This window comes from Uranotaenia lowii, chromosome 2 (assembly GCF_029784155.1).
Source record: "Uranotaenia lowii strain MFRU-FL chromosome 2, ASM2978415v1, whole genome shotgun sequence".
NCBI lineage: Eukaryota > Metazoa > Arthropoda > Insecta > Diptera > Culicidae > Uranotaenia > Uranotaenia lowii.
Window position 1 is genome coordinate 204,167,706 of NC_073692.1, and position 21,018 is coordinate 204,188,723.

Consider the following 21,018-nt stretch of genomic DNA (forward strand, 5'->3'; position numbering starts at 1 on the left):
TAGAAAGTACTATACAATCGCTTTTTCTGATTTTTTTTATGTTCCGTTTTAGTAGTTTGATAATTATTTATGTTCCAATGTTTAATTTTTTTTTAGATGTTCGTTACTAAAACCATTCATCTTCTGATTACATCGCGTCCATCAATAGTGTTTTTGTTACTTTCATTAACCTGGAGGACCGTATAGCTACGAATAACGAAAAAAGAACTGGACAACACGATAACCTTCGTGAATATCAATACTCAACTAATTAGCCCTAACAGTACAAACAAAATCTCCGGTGAAACTGATGACGTACTTAAGAGTTGTGTTGCCCAAGGCTGGTTTTCGGTGCTGATCCTAATATTCGAGCTACTGCCGCGATGGATGCAGCTGAAAGGACAAACCTTGTTCGTATAGTCCAACCAGTGCGGATATTTTAACTTTTTTTTTTTATGCTATGATTTACGTGTGGTCGACGCTTATAAATTTCAAGTTCTGACACATTGTACCTCCATCTTTACCAGTAGTTCCTGGCAGCTTCTGTTAACTAAAATCAATTATTTTTGGCCTTTTTGACACATTGCCTTTTTTTTTACTGCCAGCATGGTGAAATGGAATCCAAACTTTTATTTACCTTCCATATTTCAACTGTTAGTCAGAAGATTATGATATCAAATTATAAGATTCCATTCAAAAACTAGATTTATAATCTGTTGTTCAACTAGATGTTATTTTTATATTTAAATATGACCTCAGATTTCATTATAGATACTGTTAGAAAATACTGAAAAATTAAAAAAAAATCTCAGACAACCCGACAGATCTCAGATTCGATATTCGAATATGGATCCGGATTGTACAACTATCGAACAATTAGGCTTTTTATCATGAATTTTTCAATTCATACTCGACCTCAGATTTCATTATTTCAGGTCATATTTAATTGTAGCCTCTACATCTCGACAGATCTCAGATTATAATTCACAAATGCCCCTTTTGAAGTTTTGATTCCGATTCCATATGAAGATTTTTAAGCCTTAATTCTGTTTTTTTATAACAAGTTGCAGAATTACAATTTCAGTGTTAAGACTTATACCTCGATTTCATCATTAGACAAGTTTTAAATTCTATCTAAGATAATGATTTTAGAGACAATGTCAGAAACTTAGCCCTTAGATAACATTTTTCTTTTTACTGCTTTTATCTTGCCAGGAACTCGAGTTTGGTTTGCATATCGGTCTCAAATTTCGGTTGTAGGTAATCACTTATAGTAATTTGAATCTAGGGTCAAAAACAGAATTCAAATGATTAAGATTGTCGATTCTGGTTTCAAATAGCAAGATTCGAAATTTGAAACAGACCCCAATATGTGACAGACTTAACGATTTGTCTTAGTATAATTTAAATTTCATCTCAGCTTTCAAAATTCTCTTTTGCTATAAACTTCTGTCTCAGACGTTCTGGCAGATTACAGATTTGAGATCCGAATGTAGGATGCTGATTATAGAAACGACATTGGCATAAAATAGGAATATGTGTTACAAATAGTCAATTTGGATACTTTTAGATCTTCACAAGCTCATCTTAACTTCGTTTTCTAACTTCTCCACTATTTTAAATGCTCATTCGAAATTCCGAATGTGAAAAATGCAGTCTTGATTATAATCTTGATTTCAACCGTTAGACCGTTTAAAATTTCAGCTTAGATTTAAATTTAAAATATGATTACATTTTAACTCAGCCTTTTAATTCACATTAGGCCCAGAACATAAATTTATGATCAGCAATTTGATCGATTGAGATTAATGACTCTGATATAAGTGTCTTTTTTTTCTTTTGATTACTTTAATCTGAACTTCAAAATCAGTGGTTAATTCAGAATATTTTGATTTTAGTACAACTTGTTACAGTGTAATAAAAAATTGATTGATATTTCTTCAAGTTTTTTTAAATGAAAAATTAAATTTAACATCATTCACATTCAAATTTAAAACATCATACAGGCTTCAGGAGCTTTCAAATCAATGGATATGCATCCTTAAAACTTTTTCATTGTTTTGATAAACTTTATTCATTAACATTAACTTTTCCAAACTCAACAGGAAATTTCTTGTTTTTTTTTACTTAACCTCTTTGGGACTGTTATTCTCCCAAAAGCAGGACTTTTTTCTTGTTTTTTTAACCTTACCTGATTTGGGACTGTCATTCACCCAAAAGCAGGACTTTTATTATTTTTTTTTTATTTTTTAGATTAACCTGTTGGGACTATTTTTCACCCAAAATCAGGACTTAATTTTCTTTTTGCATTGCTTTTTTTTTACTCAACCTGTTGGGACTGTAATTCACCCAAAACAGGACTTCTTTTGCACTTTTGTTAATAAACTCACCCAAAAGGGACTTTAATCTACCCTAATGGGACTTTTACGACTGAATCCAGAATTATTGAATTCTTGAGGTTAACCTCAATAATTTTTTTTTTAATTTCTTCAAAACGTTAACGTTACCCACTAATGTTTGTCTTTAATTCTAGCGGGATTTTCAATGCAATGCTCACTCAGTACAACACATTATTTTTCTTCGAAAATTTCTCTTATTTCACAAACAAGCCATCCATTTCAAAGACAAAAATCATTAATTTTCATAAATACTCACCAAATTAAGATTCATCAAATCGGACAAATAAAATTTCTTTTGCGGCCGCCATTTTTTCTTTCAGACGCCTATCATTTAAATAACTTTCCTTCGCTATGAATCATACCAGGTACTGAAACAATTCACTTACATATTTACCTATTTGACCAGTGAGCCCACCGACTGAGCCATTGTCGTGACTGACCGGACATTTCCTATTCCGACGGATCAAGATTTCTTTTCTTGGTCGCTTCTTCTAAACCACTTCAACTACATCTCACTATAAGCTCACTTTGTAGACTGACTAAAACTCTTCTTTCGCGAAACATATTCTACTCGGACTCTCTCTCTCTCTCTCTCTCCTGACTTCACAGAGAGCTTTTTAATTGGTAACATGGTAACCCATTTTATTTCATTACGCGTTCTCTTTTCATTCAATACAGGGTAAGCCATAAATTTCCTATGTGCCCTATATTCTTCCAATATTCTCTACAGTGATATTATTATTTATTAAAATTTCGAAACCCAACCGAATTAGAAAAGCATTGAAAAATTAATAAAACGATAGTATGAATATATCCCATAAGTGATTGAAAATTTCCAATAGCTTTGTTCAAACTCTTGTTCCATATTCAGTCACCATCAACAAAAATCTGAAATATCGTTTTATTTTTTAAAAATTCTCTAATAATGATCATCATCTAAAATGACCACATCATTTAATTGCTAATTTGGGTTGTTTTCTTTACACAAACATCTAAACTCTGCTCATTTCTTCGAATGCTCAGATTGTTTATCTCTGATTTGTTTGTTTCATTAGCAATAATTATGTGGAAGTATTTTCAATATATAAGTTTTAATCCTTCTACTAATTCAATAATATTTATGCTGCTAAATTAACTCTCTTAAGTCGAGTGTCCATGAAAATGTGAAAGCCCGTTGGGATGGATAAACGTATTTTGAAGCAAAATTCTCGAGCTTTAAGGGTTAAAGGTTGTTGGATCAAGGAAAATTTGAAATGAAATTTTAGTTTTTTTTTTGGTTTGTGGTTTTGGTTCAACCATATTGATTATTCAATTAGCCTCGTAGTTAAAAATTGGAGTCAAAGAAAAATCGAGGAGTATAAGAGGTGCAGAAAATTTATGCTGACACCATTCCCCAAAATTAATCCTGATCTATTACATCCCCCTGTAACACAAACTCCTTCCTTGGATACTTGAATATGGATTCGCAGACGTAGAGACGGTTTCTAAAGCGGGTGAAATTTGTCTACTCTTATTTCTGAGTCTTTCAAAGGAACTTTTGGAATCTTCAGGAATAAGGAGTTGCAAGTCAAACCTAAAGAGTATCTTACTTTTATTCATTCCTCTATTCCTCGGTGACTACTAGGACGTGGCCAGCGCCTTTATTGATCATTTTTTAGAAAGCATAAGCATGACTTTAGTGCATTGAGGACGTATTGTTAATCCCAAGCAACATCCTATTGAACTTTGCGCAGAGTTGATGGTCTCGATCAATCACTGAGTAGCAATCATTGGCAATGAGGAAATTGATCTGCATTGCTTCGCCAGTGATTGTGAAATTCGAAATGCGGCGAATATTTGGATATTTGTATTTATGAAAACTCTAATTATAGTATTTCGGGTTTAACCATTTTAGATAAATATGAGTAGCAGGACCGCATTAAGCCTTTTGGGTTGGGGGGGTTTTGGGCAATTTTTCTCGGGGGACCCCTATGATTTTTATTAAATTTTATTCCAGTAAAACAAGACATTTTAAACATTTAAAAGAACTGGAGATGAGTTAAGTATACTATCTTGAAATTGTAATTTTGTCCGCGTAGAAGATAGTTTCTGGTATCTTGAAATAAAATTTTTAAATTAATCACGTGCAAACATTGCGGAAGAGTTAAAAAATTTCTCAAAAATAAAGGTTCTGATTTAAGCTGCAAAATACAAAATTTAATTCTTATTTTTTCAGATCACTAACTATAATTCTTTGATTAATATTTGACCGGATAGATATTTTAAAAGTTTTTCGTTCCATCCTTGAAGTTAATCGAGAAAAATTTACCTTATGACAATTGGGAAGTATCATGAAGAATTGATACATAGAATTAAAAATTCAAAAAATTCAACAAAATAATTTAATATCAATTCCATGCAGATTCAGATATGAGAGTTTAAGAATTCAAAACTTAAAACCAGGTTATATTCAGAACGACAATTCAGTGTCTAAAATCTTAATTAAATTTCAAATCTTGTTTCGAAAAAAAAATTAAAAGAAAAAAAAAGATTTGAAGTGACAGTCAGAGGCAAAGCGAGAATTGCACCAAATGTGCATTTCAATTTTATATTTTCGAAAAACAAAAACAAAAACGTTTTCATGAGATTTTTATGAACATGATTCTCTTCAGATATGTAAAATTTGTTATAAAATTGTTATTCTGGATGTGACAAAAGTTTCATAAGATGTTCTTAAAGCCAAAGGGGTATAAGGGCAAAAATGATCTATAGAAATAAATCAGAATAGAGATTAAATGTTCAAAAGTTTAAAATTATATAAAAATACCCGGTATTAACTCAGATTTTACCCTGTTAAAATTCTGAAATGTATATGGCCGGGCATCGACCAGACCGAAAATCTGAAAAGGGAATATTATTGACTTATATGAAATCCTTAGATTATAAACTATCGATTCTTGTTTATAAACATCACAAATTTCGTCTTTGAAAGAAAATATTCACACATAAATTTCAACTGTCTCGAAAAAATAGTTATGGCGTTCAGTTTGGTCTGGTCGAATCCCGACCATACAATAAAGACTTTTAGTTTAATTAAGTAAACGTATTTATGAATATATTCATGATTTGCATATTTACTAAATTCCTGGAAAAAAATGTAAGAGTTTATCCCAAGGAACAATAAGCACTAACGACTTGGCAAAATGGTATTCAACAATAGCTTCTCTATCTGTTCTCTCTTAACACTGTGAGCCAGTTTTAGTGAAATCAGCTGCTATTTTAGAGCAGTAACCATTACTTTGAAAGTTAACGTAATAATTAACATTATTATTGTGCAAAACGACGTATGTAATAAAAATGAGGAGTTGGTTTCGTTTGGTCTACCTATTCCGTAATGAATATCCTGATTGACATGTTTCGATAAAAAAAAAATTGAAAATTTGAGGTGAGGAAAATCATCAATCATTGTATTTTAATTTTTGACATTTTTCGGTTCACATTATTTCTATACGATTTTGGGTTGAAATTTTTTAAATTATAAATCAAGATTTTGATATTCTCAGCCCGCAAAATGCGGGAGAACTCTTTCACTTCAGGGAGCCCCCTCAACTTATGTAAGAAAAAAACTTTTCTAGATATTATTTCACGGAGGCCACTTTAGTTGTAATACTTCAAATTTTTGATTCCGATTTTCTAGTTTTGATTTCTTTTCATAGATTTGTAAAAATTAAAGTAGTATAATTAAAGTAATATTAAATATTTTTCCCTCGGGGTGCCCCCTGACAATTGCCCCTATTGCCCCCCCCCCTTAATCCGGCCTTGATGAGTAGTGAAACAAGCTAAGTTAAGCTTAAAAATGACTTTAAAATATAAGTGTATTTTTCATCTTTTATCGCTCCATTTCGCTGTATACATATATTTTAGCTGAAGACTAATTTTAAAAACTCCACTCATTATCGAATGCTAGTCATCCATAAAATTTTTAAGATAAAAATAGTCTATTCTATTTAAAATCTTTTCTAGGCTTTTCGATTCTTATTTTTAAATTTTGAAAAGAGCCTCTTTGATTTGATTTAATAATCATGTTTCAGTAACGCAAAGTATCTGTTTCAATAATAAACGCATTCAACTCTCACTCAAAGGCTGTCTGGTTAGGTTAGGTATATTTTGTTTGGAACTTTTGTACGAATGATTTTCAAAGATGAAAATTTTACATCAAAATGTTGCAAAACCTTGTTAGATTTTTTATTTCAATAAAATAATTACACGTCTTGTAATCTGAGTGTATTGTACTAAGACAATTTCTACCGACTCATAATTTAAGTTGTCATGAAAATCAAATTCCTTTATTTTACTTCAAAATGTGATGATCACCAAATCGATTATTTCCCACATAAATCATGGATCATCCCAAAAGTTCCCTCCCTAGGCCTAAACCCTGGGAGCACCAATTGTCCTGTCAATCGATGAGGAATCGATACCCAGACAACCATTTGGTGGGTATTTCGAATTTGCAACGCAAATATACGTGCAAATATGCGTGTAAACATATCGTATATAATGTAGCAAAACCAGTATATACGTATAATTTTGGAGGCCATATAGGTACATTAGCAAACATATTCTTGATTTGGATTGTAATAAATTACGATTTGCACGACTTGTCATGTGCATCATTTACGACTACCCTGATCCTTTTTGGAATATACTGTGACAATTTACATCATCATTCAGATGATTGAGGTTATAATATACGACATTTTTCGTAACAATATGGAAAGTTTGACGACTTATTTGGTCGTCTTTTGTGACTTGAGTGCAGGGCTCTCATTTTCCGTCAGTTGAATAAAAATAAGATTATTATTTTTTTTTGTACTTTAAACCAATTGGTTTATTCATCCCCAAAAATAATAAAAATAAGATTATTTCAAAGAAATGCGATTTTTGCTGTCAAATTCAAGTTTATATCGTACAAATTTAAAATTTGCCTGATTGCTGATTTTTTTCAACGTTCATGAAGTTATTGTTAGTACCTGGACTTGATCCCCTGACGATGCGATCTGCAGCTCATGATGCTTCCTCGACGCTATCTGGAATATATAAATTCAAGAGGATTTGCTTCAAAGGCATTAAACCAAAAGCAAATCGTATATTTCTATAACTAAAATCTTTTAAATCGTAGAACACGTCATCGATGATCTAAAAATAGATCAGCATTTTGAAGTCTCCTTAAATACGAGTCAAATCATCGATGTTGTATAATCATAAACGATTTTATTGAACTTATTTGTATTCTTTTAAGATTGCCAGTAAATACGTTTGACGAAAATCAGACATGCGAATTAATTTGCGAAGGTATACGATTGCATGCACATTATTACGAATCAATGGAGTTATATACGTTTTTTATTTCGAATTATTTTATGCATAGCACGACAAAATCTCTCTGTCACGGCTGATAACCGTATATCGCTCGTTTCACGGATTTTTAGCGAATTGTCGTACACAAAGGTCGAGTTCATATGTACATAAATACGAGTCTCTCTTCTTGTCGTAATAAAATCATGCAATGCATCTAAATACGATAAAGAATATGCATGGGCCGCACATTGTAGGTACAGATATACGAAAATGAGTTTAAATAACATTCTATACGATATAATCTGTAAAATAACATACGACTTCTGGTTGTCTGGGTAGCGATCTACGGGGGGGACATTAAGTAGCAGCAGAAGATGTCCTCCGCCACATAAAAAACCTTACTTAATGTCCCTCCCCCAGGGCATCGGCGGACATTGGGCTAGGCTAGGCGGGTGTCAGACGCCCAGAGAGCCAGCCAATCGGCCAACGCTTCTCGCTGAAACCTGTCGCTTCTGCAAGATTTCCAGCATCTCAGCAGCTTCCCCAAAGTCGGCATGATATGTGTGCAGTATTACTTTCACCTTTTTTCGAGGAGAAGCAGAAGCCGCCATCCCTCGTCCGTGTCTGCCCGAGAAGAAGTTGTCGCGTCGTCTACGAAGTCTACGGAGGCCCACAAATGAGGCGGACGTCGTCCGGTCCTCGTTCAAAACGGCCTGGCTGCCAATGCAATGCAATGGGCCGGTCTGCAGCGGAAGAAGACACAGAAACCGGTCCATCCAGATTAGAAGAGGTGGCCGCCGCCGACTGCCTCAGAGACGAACGTTTCCCATTCATATGGACCCGGGCGTTCAAATGAAACCGAAATATATTCATCGCTCCTAACCTATCCAGACGATGGCGACGACGCATTTGGTGCGAGTGAGGGTGAAATTTAGTTGATTTTTTTCCCTTCTGGAGAAATCTTATCAACTTCCTATAAGCGGCAAGTTGGTGAAACGAGCCGTTTGCCAGGAATCTGGATTTGGTAGGAATTTGAAACGGCACACGTTAGCTTCGCAAAAGGTTTTATTTGACATCGTATGTTGAGGTTTATTCATTAAAATTTATATCGAATATTTCTCTTATTCGGTTTTTTTTCCATAGATTTTTAAATTTTGAAAATGGATTTTTTTCCAAAAATTTTTAAATTTTGAAAGAGCTTCACTTTTTGTTTATTTTACCTAAACAAAGTTTTTAAATCACTTTTTTTTTTATTAAGTGGTAGCCAGTTCTTCAGTTTTTTCTATAAGGAATTGGTAAAGTTCTAAAATTAACCAGAAGCACACGAGATCAAGAATACTAATATTACCACGTCATATGGCAATTCATTTCTTGTACGAGGTGTATCACTGTGGAACACTTTACGAAATGATATGACAATTGAAAAAAGTGAAGCTGGCTTTAGAAAAAGATGTCTTCTTGAGCACTTCAATCTTAGTAATATGAATAAAAAATTTCAATTATTCGAAGCTGAATAATATTTATCTATGACAATTTTCTAACCTCAATTAACTCTTCTGAGATATCACCTTCGTATCAAATAATTTATTATTCAAGTTAGAGGAAAGAGGTCGATGGCACTCTCTTATGCGTTATGCGGAATTAATTCAATAACCCCAAAGCCGGATTTCGGGGTCCTATTCATGCGGATCGGAAGCAAGGGTTCATATATGTTTTTTTTGACTCTACCCTCCATTCCACTGCTTCTAAATGTGTATTATTGATCATCTGATTGGATTGGAAAGTGTCCAAACTAATTTTCGACATTGAAAACTGTTGGGGTTTGGCTTGATGGGGAAATATTATTCAGCTGGCCAAGTTAAGATTTCGGTTTCCTTTGAGTGATCGAGGGAAAAGTGGCGTAGGTATATCAAGGGCAAGGTATTTCGAGGAATCGAAATTAGGCACCAAAATTGATACAATATCAGACGACCGCATGTTGCTGTCAGAAACACGATAGGTTAGATTTTTTCTCACCTGTTTTTGAGAGAAATTTAGAGGAACTAATTGGGTTAAAGTTGCAGTTGAAGTTTTTTGGAAAACTTGTTGTTAGTAAAAAAAAAACGTTGAACACACGAGTTTTTTCCGTCTTGTCAAAAATGTGAAAAAAATAGTTAAATCTGGAAACCGTTGAAATTTTTCAACACTTATGTTTCCCTCAGCTGTCTTTACCAAATGCTCGAGCTCCAAGTATAGTTTGCTACGCAAAACAAATCTTTCCCCAATGCTGTTGCCTTTTCCGGAAACCGGATCCACCGGAATAAAAAATTTACAAAACAAATTGTATTTTAAGTCTGATTTGAGAAAAAAAAATGAAAATAAACCCAGGAAAATTCGGGCTTTTACAAAGAAATCCGGGCAGCCGGGCCGGATCGGGGACCCAGATAAAACTGGGCTTGTACTGTTGCGATAGTTAAGTGTTATACACCAAATTAAAGGTTATAAATAAGGCTATCTTTTTATGAAAAGTTTATATCGAAAATATTTTTTTCTATTTACTACTGATTCTAAGCTCTCAACTTGTAAGCAAATTATCTGTAAAAGTTGGTAGTTTATGAATTTTTAAATTTTTTCGGTTTGATTTAGTCAATTATCTAAAACAGGTCCATACGAATGCTTGTCATACCAATCACCGAGCACTATAAAATTATCATTTTATATTAACAACAGGTTGCTAGAACACATCTACGAAAGTTTTCCAGAAAAATTGACTTTTTTCAATAAAACTTCTAGCGCACGCTGGAAACTTACTCAAATGAGCTCAAATTCGGCCAGAGTTCTTGAAAATGAATGAGGATCAAACCCTGTAAGTGGCGTTGTGATCAGCGAAAAAAGCCGAAAAGTGAACTAGTCTAATCCACATGGTCGGGAAATTAAGAACGATTTGAAAAAAAAAATTAAAATGGCAAATCCAAACGAAATCTTGGCTTTATTCTTAAACTAAGGTTGCCAGAATTTTTTCAGCACGTATCCGGGCCGGACAAACCGGGCAGTTTTATATAAAAACCTAGCAAAATCCGGGCATTCAATTACAAATTGACGAACATAAATCCATGCAATATCCGAGCAAATTTTGTCAAAACTCAAAAATTCCTCAACAAAAATCTAGAAATAAAAATGAATAACAATTTTTTTTTTCATCAAAACTTATCGATAGATTTTGAACCATATTTTAGGCTTCCAAAAAACCTTTCATGATTATTTTTATGAACCGGGCCGGGCTGGACTGTTCTCAAGTTTAGTAACAAATATCCGGGCAAACCCTGATAAAACCGGGCAATCTGGCAGACTTATCTTAAACGTACAAGAAGAAAAAAATGACAAAAATCTTGAAATTTAAAGTATTTATTGAATCACAAACATTGTATCGAAAGTTTAAACAAAAATTTATGTTCATTTTGGAATTTATTAAAAAAGTTTTTGATCAAAAATTTTCAATAATTTTCAATAATTTTCAAAGAGAAATTTGAGTTTTTTTTACTTGAATTGGCAAATAATCTCAGTAAAACCTGGCAAAATCCGGAAAGTTTTAAACAATATTTTGGCATCACGGTCCGATTGGACTTATCTCGACTTCATTATTGGATTTATGGGTAAGCCTGGATATGTCAAGAAAATCTGGAAATAACGATAATCAATGTATAAAGCGATACTTGTTAGCATTCTTCTGTGCAATCTACAGGAAAAAGTATACAGATACCCCTTAGATGTTTTGCTTAACCGTAAATTTTCGATGATTGTGTAGCTCTTTCAACATTACTTTTGGATATTTCATAATTTATCCAAAATCGTTTGAAAAAAATAACAAGTCTGTTATTGTATCAATTTTAATTATAAATATTCAGTGAGCCAAATTTTCGGCTGAACGGTTTTTTTTTGCGATATTTGGCCGACAGAATATTCGGTACATCTCTACTTAAAACTGATTTTTATTTAAATATTCTGTTATATTTTTTTTCAAAATAATGGTTCGAAAATATCGTGTTTTTGAAATAAATTCTGAATTTCATTTCTTATTGTGAATTGTATTTCAACTATTTTACTTCTAAATCTAAATAAAATACTGAAATAAAATAATGAAACGTCTTTATCCTTTAACTTTATTAAATCTGAAACGAATGAAATAAAATTTTAATCATTTGCTCAGAAAAGTAACAATTTTGAAACATAGAAGTTATAAATTAAATGAAACTACAACAATTTTTTTCGCCGTTCTAGAAAATACTAAAAAATTATGAAATGAAAGGTCAATTTCTGATAGCAACAATAATCACATTAGTGCAAATAATTCAAGAGCTGAATTTGATTGATTTGGAAGTGTAGACAAATTTGTCTATTTTTATAAACTGCAAAATGTTACAAAGACATTGAAAAATATTGGTTTTGATTAAATGATCATGTTTGTCGGTGACTACGAGCAATTTTACTTCTTAGAAAAAATTACATATATTTTATTTTTGAATTTTTCACAGTTAAGCAAAAATACAGGAATTTAACCAAATTTCAAAGAAATTTCTAAATAAAATTAATCTTAGATATTTTTAAAAACCAAAAGTTTACAATCTTTTTCTTTTATGTTAAACTAATTAAAATCTTCAACATTAGAAAAAATAAAAGACCCTTTTTTATTTTTTTTTACGACCTCTTAATTTTTATTTTTTTAAATTTCGAATTAAAAGTCTTAATCAATTGCAATTGAAATAATCAACTTTTGTTTGTCTATTCTTAAACTGGAATATATCTTTCAAATTAAATTATCATTGTGTTCATGATCTGGAAACAATATGGACGATATGATTGGTGTGGATCTTGAAACTCTGCCGAGTTCGGAAACCAAATTCTAAATATGATTTTTATATTACGATTTTTGTTTCATTTTTTTAATGGCATTATTATACTTTAATTTAAATTGAACATAACCATAAATTATTTTAAAAATTTCGTATTTGAGTTTCATAAATATTTTTTTTAATGATGGCTCATATCGAATTCAAAATTCGAGTTATGATACTAAAATCAGAGTTCTATTCTTTTTTTTAAATTCATTTACTCTCTTTTATTCTGAAATGAAAGCTTTATTAAAATATTTTGATATTAAATTCATGATTTTCCTTCGATCTTGAAAATATTTAAAGTTACAAATATCCTTATTGTCAGCTTCCGATAAAAATTGCCAACAATGATGATTATTTTGAATTGTTCGATTTGAATGGCTCACAATAAATGTAAGGTACACCTGAGCAATTGCCGGCAAATGCTCTGAAGCTCTAATCCTACATCAAAAATTTTACAAAATAAACAACTTATCCCAAAAAGTCAAACGACCCCTGATGTATCTTTTCTCAGTTTTAAACTCGCTCGAGCTAACATATTATTCATTCGAGTGAAATTTTTTAATTATATTTTATTTATGTATTCTTCAATTAAATTTCAGAATTTCATCAAATTATGAAATTCAAAGTAGAATTATTAGGACCCATTGCAGGCGACCACTCAGCATTTCTACAATTTTTATTTTTGATAATATACAAAAGAAATTACACTGTTTAAATTTTTTCTCTAACTTCAATTTTAATCATTATCTTCAATTTTAATCATTATCTACTCTACCAATTTTAATCATTATCTACTAATCTTCAGAACATTTAACCAAAACCTATTTAAAATTGGGCGCGTGGTGACATCACGAATTCACGAGCTTGATTTCGATAGATTTTTAAATTAATGCTTATCTTCCTATTTGGTTGCTCAAGCTATATATGTTTGTTCATATTTATCAATTTTTGCTCTCCCAGTTTAACATATGTTAAAAATCATTCTAAATAAGTTGTTTCATTGTAATAAATCATTAGTTTTAAAGTAACCTCTAAAAAAATGCTATCTTTTCTAGAAAAGACTGCATCGAAAATATTTTTTTTATTGCTGATTTTCAACTCTAAACTTGTAAGTAAATTTTCTGTACAAGTTGATAGTATATGATTTTTTTTATTTTTTTCGCTTTGATTTAGTCGATTATCTAAAACAGATCCATACAGATGCTGCCATACCAATCACCATACACTTTAAAACTTCATTTTATATTAACAATAGCTTGCTAGAGCTACATCTTTGAAATTATTCAAGAAAAATTGACTTTTTTTTTACTAAAACTCCTAGCGCACTCTGGAAACATACTCAAATGAGCTCAAATTTGGCCAGAGTACTTGAAAGTTAATGGGAATCATACCCTGTAAGTGGTATTGTAATCAGCGAAACATGCTGATAAGTTCGCTATGTCATGGTTGCCGGAAAAAAATCTGTGTTTTGGAGAAAAAAAAATCTGAGTTTTTTGTGATTTTACACAAGAATTCTGTGATTGTTTTCTGTGATGCTATTTCTTTTAATTTCATTGAAAATTCAGGATAAATTGGGTCTTTTTTACAATTTAGTAGGTTGAAATCAATAAAAATTACCTATTTTATGATCCTTTTTTAATTCAAAGTAAAAAATCTAAATTTAATACAGGCCATAAAAATTAAAATTTAAGAAGTTCATTCAAAATTTGAAAACTTTGTGAAATCTGTGAATTTTTCAAAACTCTGTGTTCTGTGACGCAAATTCAGTGATGAAAATTTGATCAAATTCCGTGAAATTACAGATTTTCCTGTAAACGCCGCACACAGGAGTACGTAGAAGAAAAAGTTGGCCAAAAGTATTTTTTAGTTTTGAAATCAATAAAATAGTTTATTTTGACTTATAAAACGTTTTTAAGATCATTTATAATATTTTTTACCGTTTTCGTAATTTTTCATAATTTTCTATTAGAAATTTTCTTACATTTATATGACATGATAAATAATCCAGGTTAGAAAAGTTTAAAAACCTGGAAAATTTAAAAAAATCAATTTTTTTATTTGTTTTTGAAAGTTAAATAACATTCGAAAATATTCGAAAAGAAACATTAATTTTACTGAGCTTTAATTTAAATAAAACAAGGTCCTAGATGACTTTTTTTGTGGAAAAAATCTATCAATATTTTTAAACTTCAAACTTAAAAATTTCAAAATTCGCGAGTTTTTTTTCTTTTGCACATGATTATTGAAGTTATCAATTTTCTAATGATATCAAACATTTTGCCATGACTTGCTGGGAACATAAACAAAATCACCAATTTGTCAAAAAATCAACGTTTAAAACAAAAAATAAATAGAAGAATTTTCAAAACACTGCGTGCTGTCTCTATAGTCATCGAATTTTATCTATTATTTTTAAAATTATTAAACACCCCTCAATTGAAGTTTTCCATTTCAAATTTTCATTTTTAGACATTAAAGAAAGTTTTATTTATTGATATGTCGTAGTCGCGCTGATTTAACGATTTTTAGAAAAATTCTATCTCATAAAAATACTAAAGTTTCTACAGCTGCAACAGCTTATAAACAAATCTGATGTCAAAAAAATGACCGATAGATGGTGCTAAATTTATTCAAGAATCAAATAAACATTGACATAAAAGTAACCAATGAAATTTGAATTTTGAGTTTTGGCCAGGTTTTTGGGTGAAATACTCCTGTGTGCGCCGTGAAGTGGACAATCAGTATTAAAAAGTTTTAGTAAAAAGATAATAAAAAAATTATTTCGAGAGTTTTGAACAATAAAAAAGGTAGAAAAAAATGAAAAAAAAAGTTTGAATCATAGAACCAACCATATTTGAGATGAAAAACATTAGTGAATTAATTTATTTACACGGTTTTTCTGACTAAATTAGCAAAACTGTCAAAAACTAGATGTTTAACTCACTATTGTAACAACTTATAAACTTTTCATATCAAAATGTAATGCTTTAAATTCTAAATTATTCGATATATCATTTAGTTTTGTAAGCTGTTTACATTAATTTTTATACATAAAAAAACATGTTTCTAATTACAAATACAAAAGAATACATTTTTCGGATCGGTTTTTTATGTTTGTTGAAAAATTTTAACATGATTTCATTAAAAAAAAATTCGATCCAGATAGAACTAGAGAAAATATCGGATCGTGCATAAATTGAAATGCTTAATCTTTTTTGCCCCATTACTTTAGGTTAATTTATTTTTTTCCTCGACAATTAACTAATATGCTTGATAAGATGTGAAAATTGATCGATTAAGTGCAACTGATAAAGGCTAGAATTGTCTTTTCATATGACATTTTTTACACTTAATAAGAGGATAACTACGTTTACCTAGTTCTTTCATAAATTTCGGTGCTCCAGTTGACTGTTTTCCTCTCAAAACTATCAAAATCTTATATATAAAAATGGAGGCGTCTTCTTTGTGATAACATCACGTATGAATGGTCGGTCGGAATGAAGTGAAATTTGGTATCCGAGGGTTTTTTGGGTCAGAGATGGTTTGTATAATACTTTCAAGAATCTAACTTTTTAAGAAAGGGGGGTCCCCATACAAAATTATCTCTTCACATCTTCTTCTGATATATAAAAATGAAGGTGTTTTCTTTGAGATAACATCACGTATGAATGGTCGGTCGGAATGAAGTGAAATTTGGTATCCGAGGGTTTTTTGGGTCAGAGATGGTTTGTATAATAGTTTCAAGGATCTCACTTTTGATGATAGGAGGTCCCAATACAAATTAAACTTTATTTGTTACGATTTCCATAAGAATCTATTGGCAAGCACAATGCAGTTAAGGACGTGTAGATGAAATTAAACATTTATTACGATTTATACTTTAGAAGGTAAAACGAAGTTTACCGGGTCAGCTAGTTTTGCTCTAAATGTTAACTTTCAATATTTTTGCTTTAATTCTAATACACTTTTAATGTAAATATTGACTTTTTTTAATTATTGTTTTTTATTTCATGCCGTTTGAACCTATTTCATTTGCAAATTATATAAATTTAAAGTTCATGAAAATAGAAGTTTTGAAATATCAAAAGTCGAGCAACTTGCAATGTCTAAAGAGTGTCAAAATAAACTTAAGGCTCATAAACTGCTTTGGCTACCTTTTCTAGTTTTTTTGTTGCAACTCATAAATCCTGGCCATTTACTCAAAAATTTGTGCTTAGAATCTTAAGATTGTCCTGCAAAACCATTGCTTCCCAAATTTGGAGATGATCTGTTCGATTTCAAGACGATTGCTGATGAATTGTATTATTTTTTTCAACAGCGAACCCCTTGATTTAGATGAAAGTATTGTCAAAACATTGCACATAGGGCATTCAAAAATTTGGACCGCTAATCCCAAGAAAATTCGAAGCCGCAGGTTGGAAGACCTCTTATCTTATGCCAATTTTTTTTCTCAGAAATTCAAAATTGCCTTCGGCTTAGACCCGAGAGTTCAGAGCGAAGTGTTCTTTGATCCTTATTAACCAAAAAAAACAGTCAATACGTGAAACTGAATTAAATCCAAAAAAAAAACAGCTGAAATGTTATAGGGAATCACTTGAATGTGATGTGGATGTAAATTGGTTCTTTAGATTAACGAAATGTTACAGTAGTTACATTCATTGTTATTATTTAAAAAAAGTGGTTTCATGAAAAAGGTGATTCAGTTAATTTACTTTTTGGAAAGATAAATTTTTATATAAAATTGTATGTCTTGAGCATAAACCAGTCAAAGGATCCGAAACTTTGGGCGTACTTGAATGCATTTCTAATCTTTTAATTGATATTCATTATGTAAAATCGACCAATTTCCAAGTGGACATGAAGCAATTATTTTACAAATCTTCTTCATATAGGTATAAAGTAAGGTTGTCAGATTGCCCGGCTTTATCCGCGTTCGCCCGGATATTTAATTCTAAATTTCCGAATATCACTGAAAAGAATCCGGATTTTTTCCCGGATATTTACTGTTTCAGCCAAAACAAACAAAAAAAACAAATTGTTTTGTACTTTTATTATCCATTCATCCAAAACGAAAATGTTTGAGCAACTTTAAAAAAAGGGAATTGATTAAATGTCTTAAATACGATTTAAAAACTAATGATATGTTAAGATGCAAATTTTTTTTTTCAAATGTTTTTTATCTTCATTTGAATTGAGTTATTCTCGGGATTTGATTAAATAATACCGGATATTGCGCAGATTTTGGATCGAGAATTTTGAAATGAAATGTTCAAATTTTGCCAGGTTTTAAGATAAAATATCACGGATTTGTCCGGCTCAAATACGTACTCACAAAGTTCTGGCAACCTTAGTATAAGAAGGCAAAACAAATCGCGTCCTGTTATCAAATCATCTGTAAAAAGTCTGTTTTAAAATGTCTTAAGTATTGCAGAATCTTTTAGTTCGTTTTTGTAATTTCAATGACTCAAAATTCCATTTTAATGAGGCATATTAAGAATAAAGCTGATGACTGGGTAATTTAGGTCAAAAAACAATTCACTCAGATAGCTCCAGTTGAATTTGACGAAAAATTCGAATTTCTGAGTGAATTTCACGATAAAAATTACTATAGGTACTATTCCTGGCGCTTAAACAAACGGCTTTGATTTTTTTAACCTTCCAAAGCCGTTCGCTAAATATCCGTTTCGGGGAAATTTGAGTTGTAGTTTGATTCCGTTCTCCTGGCTGTAAATGTTAATCGATTTTGATGATATTATATTCATTGTGTAGGTAATTTATTCTAATAACTCAATATTTCAAAATAAAGTCGATATGTTACCAGAAACTGGTTCAGAAAGTAAAAAGTCCGAAAAATCAATTTTATTTTTGAAATACTCATAACTTCTGACAGCTTTTCTGTATTTAACTGTTTCATTGATGTTTGAAATGAAGAGTTCATTTATCCGACAATGTATAGATATGTTGGGATCCAATGAAAATTTTGACCGCTATCACAAACCTTCTGGTAGAAAAAAAATCTTACTTTCAAAAAACGATATTCAATTTTGGTTTTGCTAAGCTGTATTTCATTTCCCAATGAACCGATTTTCAAAACTCAAATTTAAAAATTTTGTCGTTAATTTTATCATTATTTTCATAGAACATACTTGGTCTGTCAAAATTTCCAGTTTATCAGTATTTTAGAATGATGATAAAGAGGTTTGAAATGTGCGCTTCGGGACATATTGACCCGAACAGCTTTGGAGGGTTAATTGAGGGTCCAAATTTATACATTGTCCATTGGACGGTTATATGGACGAACCCCTCAAAAGAAGCCGTCACCAAATTGGATTTCATCTGGATTAGAAGTTCTCATAGACCACTTGGTGGCTGAACCTTAGAAGGCTTCAAAGATGTGTAATCATTGGAAAAAATCGGACAACATTAGAGACCATATCAATGTTTCTGACCAACTATTGGGCACAGACAACCTGTTTTTAATGATTTTTATTTCAAATTTCGATGCCACTTTTCTTTACAATTTGAACTTTTGGATCTTGTTGACCAAGCCTGCATGAGTACAATCGACGAAAAAAAAGAGCGAATTCCGTTAAAATAACTAAAACCAAAAACCCATATAATGTGCTAAGCTGTGCAACGATTGGCAAATAACTCTTTTTGAAAAAAAAAAACTACGAAAATATTAAAATTCTATTACTAAAATGATTCAAAAGAAATAAAATTGTGAGTATTTTGGTTATTCCTCTTTTGTTCACTATGTTGAGTATTCCAAGTTAATTTCAAGGATACTATTATTAAAAGACTACATCTGTTATAAGGTTTCGATATCAAACTAAAAATAACTGATCTAAAGAAACAAACAAAATCACTGGATTTTTTAAGACAAGTTTCAAAGAATAAACACTCACCGGTCTAAAAGGTGGTGGTTGCAGAAATCCCTGGGACAGGACACCCGTTATCAGGACAGCTGCAAACAGGATAAGCTGCTTCATGGTGTAAGGTTTCAATTATTATGATGGTCAGGTTCTTAATTTTTCTGGCACTTTAGAAAACACTTCACGGGACGACACACTTTTCCTTCCAAAAGGATCTTTCTGGAATTTATCAATGGCAGGTTTTTTTTTTCGTTTTTTTTTTGTATCCGTTCACTGTCGGCAAACTTTCGTTTCACTGTGGAATTTTTTATTCGGAAGGAAGGAATTCGATGCACTCGTCACACTTGGCTGAGTTGGGTTTTCACTTTTTTCGCTGGTATTTCATATGATAATGATGTTTTTTTTTTTTCTTTGCACTTAAAGGATTTTCTCAATGGTTCCAACAGATTTTGGTGGAATTTATTATCCGAGGATGTGGACACAATTTTTTTCAAATGGTTTGGGTTTCTCTGGGTATCAACTCGAAGCTTATCGAGAAAGCTTAACTCACTGGGCCCAAAACAAAATTTCTACTATCATCTAGTGTACACGGATTCACTCGAAAAGGCATCGATCGATTAGTCAAATTCCACTCGCGGCACGCGATATGCGAACCTTCTTCTGCGTGGAGAAGACTGCACAACACTCTCTCCTTTGGCGGCAAGGCAATGGCCAATGATCACAACACGATCACACGATCAAAACAACCGAACGAAGGAACGGAATGGAGCCCAGGCGCAAAAACTCAGACGGCCAGGCGGATCACTCGAGATGCTTCCAAAGACTGGGGCTCCCAATCGCGAAACTGCTAGCCAAGACCATCCGAAAAACTGAAGCTGAAGCTCCGGGAGATTGGCCTCCGGTAAGTTCCAAAACGACGTGTATACAGCTTGAAACCACTCGCAGCAAAGTTCCCACCAGAACTGACGGCTCCGATCGGCTGGGGTAATGCTAAAAAGTCTTTCTCTTTCTTTTCGGACGGATCGTACCGGATCGGGCGCAATTTTTTACCCCGTACAGGTTTTTTGCAGAGTTTTTAGCTGCGTGGCCGGGCCGACACGTGAGATGGCTCATCGTTGCTGCTGGTGGTTGGGTTTTGGCTCTCCCGCAAGAGACGAAAAGTCTGCGACACAGTCTATCGGTCTCAGTGCAGTTTCTGCGAGGGAGACTTGAATGCAACGCTTTGAATTTAAAGAGACGAACGTGAATGTAGGCATACATTTGTTCTAATCAGTCGTGTTTTGAGAATCAAATTTGATTCTCCGTTTCGGTTGAAACACAAATAACAATAAACTTGAATGAATAAATTGCAACTTAGAAAATAAAATTTAATTAGAAAATTCTCAAGCTAAAAATGGCATCAGCGGGCATTTATTCTGAAACTGATAAATGAGTAAAAATTGTTATCAATTTGTTATTGCAGAGCAAAAACACTTGAAATTGTTGTTGCGTATTCTTTCGTTCCTAGTCAAAATAAATTCTGAATTTATTAGAAAAAATAACAACTTAACG

The 21,018-nt window shown here is 31.9% G+C and overlaps 1 protein-coding gene across 4 annotated transcripts in view; it reads right to left on the minus strand.

Annotated features, from left to right (window-relative positions):
• The window catches only part of LOC129743835 (AP2-associated protein kinase 1), a 346,270-nt gene extending 325,851 nt beyond the window's left edge, over positions 1–20,419 (minus strand). For all 4 annotated transcript variants that reach the window (XM_055736043.1, XM_055736044.1, XM_055736045.1 and 1 more), the window contains exon 1: positions 19,501–20,419. In XM_055736043.1, coding sequence (XP_055592018.1) covers positions 19,501–19,584 — 84 coding nt within the window. In that variant the 5' untranslated portion in view covers positions 19,585–20,419. The remainder of the gene's footprint in view (positions 1–19,500) is intronic.
• Positions 20,420–21,018: the final 599 nt, after the last annotated feature.